This window comes from Rattus norvegicus, chromosome 4 (genome assembly GCF_021556685.1).
Source record: "Rattus norvegicus strain SHRSP/BbbUtx chromosome 4, alternate assembly SHRSP_T2T, whole genome shotgun sequence".
Lineage (NCBI taxonomy): Eukaryota > Metazoa > Chordata > Mammalia > Rodentia > Muridae > Rattus > Rattus norvegicus.
In genome coordinates this window covers 60114486-60120485 of record NC_141537.1, presented here as the reverse complement: position 1 = coordinate 60120485, position 6000 = coordinate 60114486, and the positions used below count along the sequence as shown (strand labels likewise).

The window sequence follows — 6000 nt, the reverse complement described above, 5'->3', positions numbered from 1 at the left end:
TTATTTGTGAGTATGCGTGTGCTCGAGCATGTGTGGAAGTCCCAGGACAACTTGCAAGTGGTTGATCCTCCCCATCCACCTTGGAGGTTCCAGGAATTGACCTCAGGCCATCCACTTTGCAAGTCAGGACCTTTGTCCACTAAGCCACCCCACCTGTCCCTTTCTAAATTCTCTACCCATAATCCCTATGGTCACCTGAACTGGAAACTTAAGGGTCCTTTGGAAAGTCGGTTAGATGGAGTTTTGCTGGGGTGAACACGTGAAGGAGTGTTTCGTTAACGTGGACACAGGATGTTCTTCTTTTTTTTTTTTTTTTTTTTTTTTTGGTTCTTTTTTTCGGAGCTGGGGACCGAACCCAGGGCCTTGCGCTTCCTAGGTAAGCGCTCTACCACTGAGCTAAATCCCCAGCCCACAGGATGTTCTTCTAAAGCAAGCACGTGCATGGACATGTGATGGATTCTTTGCTAACGACGTGCATGTATTGGTCCACCTTCCATTGTGTAATTGAGTTGCATTTGTCAGGACACATTAGTGAGAAATGCACCAAAAAACTTCTGGTCGGTGTGCTGCCGTTTGTTGCAGCTTCCAAGGACTCGGGGCTGATGGGATGCATGGGCTGAGAGGCAAGAGCCGTGCTGAGGTGAGGCATGTGGAGGACACGTGATGTCTGGAGGGTATAAATAGGACTCCACAGAGTGACGGAGACAGAGCTTGGCTTACCGTGTCAGCTCGCTGTGCAACGCTTGTGGGCCTTGCGTCTTCACTGATCTTCGATTCCCTGAGAGAGGCACGACTGAGAGCTTCTCCTGCTGGTGTTCCTGCTGGTCCCTCCTACTTACTCGAACAGAGGCTGAGGCCTGGCTGTCTCTGCTATGTCTTGTCACCGCTGTTGCTAACCCAAGTCTACCGACCTGGACTCCTGGTGTGTCTGTGAGGTGTTTGCAACTGGATCAAGCTGCTGCTACCTGCTGACCTGTGAACTGATTTCCAGACAACACTGAGTTGCTCCAAAGAACCTTTCTAAACAGGTCCATTTTTGCCGTATCCTTTCTTTTCTACTACCCCCGGTGGGTGATGGGTTATGAGGAAGGTTAAAGCATTTATGAACCATCATTTAAAATAGGATTTGAAAAAATTCAACTTACATTTATTCCAACTCCAAGATGCACAGGTGCCCCCTATGCAAAGATCTGATAACTATCTTCCTACCTACTCCCTTCTTTCTTTTTGCAGTCCCCAGTCCTTTATTCTAGTAGTGGGAATGTTAGAAGGGTTTAAGACTAGCCATCACACAGGAACTTTAGACAAACCTTGATAGGTATTAAAGACTAGACACAGTACAAGGGGACATTATAACAATAGTCTATGATCCTGGAGGTCCAGTCTGGATGACTTGATCCAAGATAAGGCCCTAAGAGCAGGTTCCTGAAGTAGCTAAGAGGTCAGGGTATGGGAGGCCACGTTGTTGAATGGGTCATCTGCATAGACCTTGCCATAGTTCACATGGACGCTGTCCTTCACACAGAGCTAGCCAGTATGAACAAACCTATGTAACCTTTCTCTATTCCTGGAAAAAACGACTTAGAGCAAAGGACAAAGGGCTACTGTGCTGTTCCTTCCCTGTAAAAGGAAATAATAATTTGGATGGATTTGGTGGGACATTTAGGAGCCGAGTCAAACTGTGTGGGTAATTGTTTTGTAAAGGTGCTAGGACTTAATTTTCAAATCTGGAATGAGAACAGGTGGTGGTTGGTGGCAGGAGTCACAATGGTTTCCATGACAACGAGATCGGATTTTAGTCATCTTTCCCATCCTCCACAAAACGTACTGCAGCTTTCCTCATAAGGTGCTTATTAAATACTTGTTAAATGAATGATGAGCCGCTGAACGGTGTGCGCTCTTTGCAATTAAGGCTGCCGTTCTTTAGCTAGACTAAAAGCTTTTAGAGCAACAATAATTACTGTGTTTACCCATGATATTTTGCATAATGTGCATAATAACTTAAAACACGAACATAATAAACTATGTACTCTTCGTTCCAGTTGAACAACCAGGGCCCAAATCATTTCCTCTGTCACAGAAGTAGTAGCCCAGATGTTTGGTTAGAATGGCTTTACAAAGAGGTAGGGGCGACCTGTAATGAATTTGTGTTTCTCTCTCCAGCCTGAGGCCAGACCCTTCTTCTCAGGTCTGCGCAGGCGCCAGCTCCCCCTCCCCCCCCTTTCTTCCCGCGCTCAGGCAGGAGCTGGCCGCCAGGATTCAAGCTGCGCTAGCGGGCGTCCCGCGTTGCCCTTGGCAACCATTGAGCGGCTTCTCGCTCTCCCTCGCTCGGGCCGAGGCAGTAAACGGAGCCTCTATTGGCTGACCTGGGCAGCCAGGCCAATCGGAAGAGAGGTTACAGGGAGGCGGCTGAGCGGGGGCTGTGGGGGGTAGGAAGCTAGATTAGTGGCAAGACGTGAGGCTAGAACCCCGAGCGTGGTCGGTTGGAGCAAATATGTCTGCCCGGAGGCACATTGGGAATCCTGAGGTGAGGGCCAGGTCCGGACCCGAGAGCCGGAGGGGGCGGGCGCACCGGAAAAGGCGCCACGTGGGCAGGGACGAACAGCCGGCCACTTCCGCCGCCCGGAAGGCGGGAAGTGGCCAGCGTGAGGAGGGGGCCGAGCGCAGGGCCTGGGGCGGGGCAGGTCTAGGCTCTGCGTGAAAAGGCACCCCGTGGTGCCAGGCGTGCTCACTCTCCGAAGGCCGACCGGACCCCAGTGTTTGAGGCTTGGAGGAGCCAAGTACATAAAGACACAGCCCCTGCCTTCAAAGAGTTTACAGTCTAGAGTGACACCTGCAAAAGCAGTAAAAATAAAAGACCCCCCAGAAACATGGAAGGAGATGAAGGGGCACATTACTTCTCAGAGTCAGGGTACCCCAGACCAGGCCGCCATTGCAAAGGGAGCAAAATAGGACCCTTTCTATGGTACCTTTTACTTTGTGCACCTGGCTTACCTTCAGTGCTCTTGTGCATTTGTAGCAGTTTAATGTCACCCAGTATTGACTCTTACCAAACAAGTACCAGACCGACAAAGAGAACGACAAAGCCTCTACGGTAGAGTTCAGCCTAGTGATGGAAACTTGTAAACTGAAGTTGAGTAGAGAGATGTAAGAGAAAAGACAGCACTCAGTTGAGAGTAGGGGAGAGGTTCTTGATCTGGAAAGGTCCCAACCTATCAAGGCCATTCATGGGTCAGGTGAAGAGCTTTGCTTACTAGAACAGCACATGTAAAGCTATGGAGAGTTAGAACTCCTACCAAGCCCCAGTAGGAGAGTCTACAGAACAAAAGGCAGTTTGAGAGGGGCCTTCTGCACCTTCATATCAAACACCAGTTGTAGGTCTCTGATTTCTTGGTGAACGGCTGGTGATTTTGGAAACTGTGGCGTGTGTATTGGAGTGCCGTGATAGTAATGTCTGTTTTATTTTATGTTTTTGGTTGTTTGTTTTTGTTTTATTTGTTTGTTTTCCTGAGACAGTCTCGCTATGTAGCTCTGGTTGTCCTGGAACTCAATATGTAGACCAGGCTGGCCTCAAACTTACAGAGATCGACCTACCTCTACCTCATAGATGCTGGATTTTAAAGGCATGTACTTCCACTATTCAGCCTTGATAGTAATGTGTAAATATTGTGTATACATCTGGAATCTAAAGTCCAACTCAGTGAAGTAGAAATTAGAATAACGGTCACCAGAAGTTAGGGATGGGGTGTCTGGGACAGAGAGATGCTGGTCGCAGGATAGAAAGTTTGTCAGGAGCACTAAAATGTTGAGATGGCACAGCAGGATAGCTGAAATATAAATTTAATGTATATTTCACATTAGCCAGGAGAAAATTCCAAAACTCTCCTCACAAAAAGGGAGGTAATGACTGTATTTACTAACAGTGTGTGTGTGTGCATGCCAACATTATGCCCTAGAAATTATGTTTTGCAACTAAAATATCAATATTAGACGCCTATGAGGGGTGAGTGAGGTAGTTGAAAGGTAGCCACACCATTATCCTGCCTATTGGTCAGCACTCAAGAAGTTTTTAAGGAGTTTTAGTCATGTGGTCAGATTTACATTTTAGGTGGCATTATAACCACACTGTGGTGGATGGAGTTGGGCAGGCCGAGGCAAGGAACGGAGACATTGATTAGGCGATTATGTTGATAGAAGTCTGAACTGATGCTAGGGAGTGGGGACATAATTAAGGAGAAACCTTAGGTATGAAGCCCACGGTCAAGCACGATCACCCTTGAGAGATGGCATTGAGGTAGAGAGAGGACTTCCATCCCCAGCTGGGGCCATTGGCTCTCACGAATGAAACCGGAAATATAGGACAAAAGAGTCTGTCAGAGAGGAAGGATGTAAATAATTGCTGTCTTTACTGCCTTCTTTGAGTGGAGGGCAGCTTCCAGGAATTCTTGAGAAAGAATGCATATGTATTTTTGTACCCAAAATATCATATCTAAAACTGTCTCTATTCTACATTCTTTTTTTTTTTTTCCTGAGTGCGTGGCTGAGGATAGACTTCTTGGTTGGAAAACAACATCTTGAAAACATTGTGCTGTGACCCGGCAGCCAGTGTGTCCGTAGAGAAACCCAAAGCCATCCTTTGTGACTTGTTGCTCTCAGGAAGCTTCATCTTGTTCCCTGTGTAACGACGACTTCTCACAAAAGGATTCCTTGTTATGGCCTGTTCTCATTCACTTTGGTAGACACCAGGAACTTGTATCTTTCCACTCTGTAAATCTTTTCTTGAGTTATTTTACTGCTGACTTCATTTTGTCCACCCTCTTTCTTGGGTTCAATGTTTTAATATTATACCCATGGAAACTGGTTCTGATCCCCCACCCCCACCCCACTTCTATCTCCTGTCTTTCTAATTTTGTCTTTCTGCTTTAAGAAATTTAAGTTTATGTTGGGTGGTGGCTTACGCCTTTAATCCAAACCTGATCTACAGTGTGAGTTCCAGGACAGCCAAGGCTACACCAAGAAGCCCTGCCTTGAAGAGGGAGGGAGGAAGGGAGAGAGAGAGAGAGAGAGAGAGAGAGAGAGAGAGAGAGCACACTTTATTTTCTAATTTTTGTATTGATTGTAATTTCTGCTGTGTGCGAGTGTGTGTATATGTGTGTGAGTTGTATGTGTATGGGTACATGTACAGGATCCGTGTATATGTGTATTTGTATATGTGTAGGTCAGCAACTTCAGATATGCCCCTCAGATGCTGTTTACCCTGGGTTGTTTGTTGTTTGTTTTTGAGATAGAGTTTCTCACCAGCTTGGGATTCAGCACTGGGCTAGGCTGGCTGACCACACACCTCGGGGATCCATCTATCTCTCCCTCTTTAGCACTGGGGTATCATCCCAGCTTTTCCACATGGGTTCTGGGAATCGAAGTCAGGTCCTCGTGCTTGCTCAGCCATCATTTTTCTAGGATATCTCCCAGACCTCCACCATTTTAATTTTTAAGAGCTGTTTTCTCATTCTGATAGCCTTAAAAAAAAAAACACTTTATTTTTTGTAGATTTGCAGAGAGGTGTTAAAATAGTGCAGAGGTCTGTGTGCCCTTCCCTCAGCTTTCCACAGTGCAGTAAAGTACATCATCAGAACTAGAGTATTTAAGCTTGTACAATTTGTGTATAGTTCTAGGCCATCTCATCACATATGTGCACATACACAGAGCTACAGTTACAGTAAAGAACTTCATTACCACAGTAGCTCCCTCATGGTACCCCTCCCAATCACATCCGTTTTCTTCTCATACTGCCCTCATCCCTGGCAACCACAAATATGTTTTCCATCTCTGTATCGCCAGTTTAAGAATGCTGTAGGAGGGGTTGGGGATTTAGTTCAGCGGTAGAGCGCTTGCCTAGCGAGCGCAAGGCCCTGGGTTCGGTCCCCAGCCCCGAAAAAAAAAAAAGAAAAAAAAAAAAAAAAAAAAAGAAAGTCTTAAAAAAAAAAAAAAAAAAAAAAAAAA

The 6000-nt window shown here is 46.3% G+C and overlaps 1 protein-coding gene across 2 annotated transcripts in view; it reads left to right on the top strand.

The window, feature by feature from the left end:
• The first annotated feature begins 676 nt into the window (after positions 1 to 676).
• Cep41 (centrosomal protein 41) overlaps positions 677 to 6000 on the top strand; it is a 41244-nt gene continuing 35920 nt past the window's right edge. The window contains exon 1 of one of the 2 annotated variants that reach the window (XM_087658665.1): positions 677 to 1028. Coding sequence is in view for 1 of the 2 variants with exons in the window: in NM_001415927.1 (NP_001402856.1) it covers positions 2495 to 2527 (33 nt within the window). In the remaining variant the exon portion in view is untranslated. 2 annotated transcript variants of the gene reach the window in all.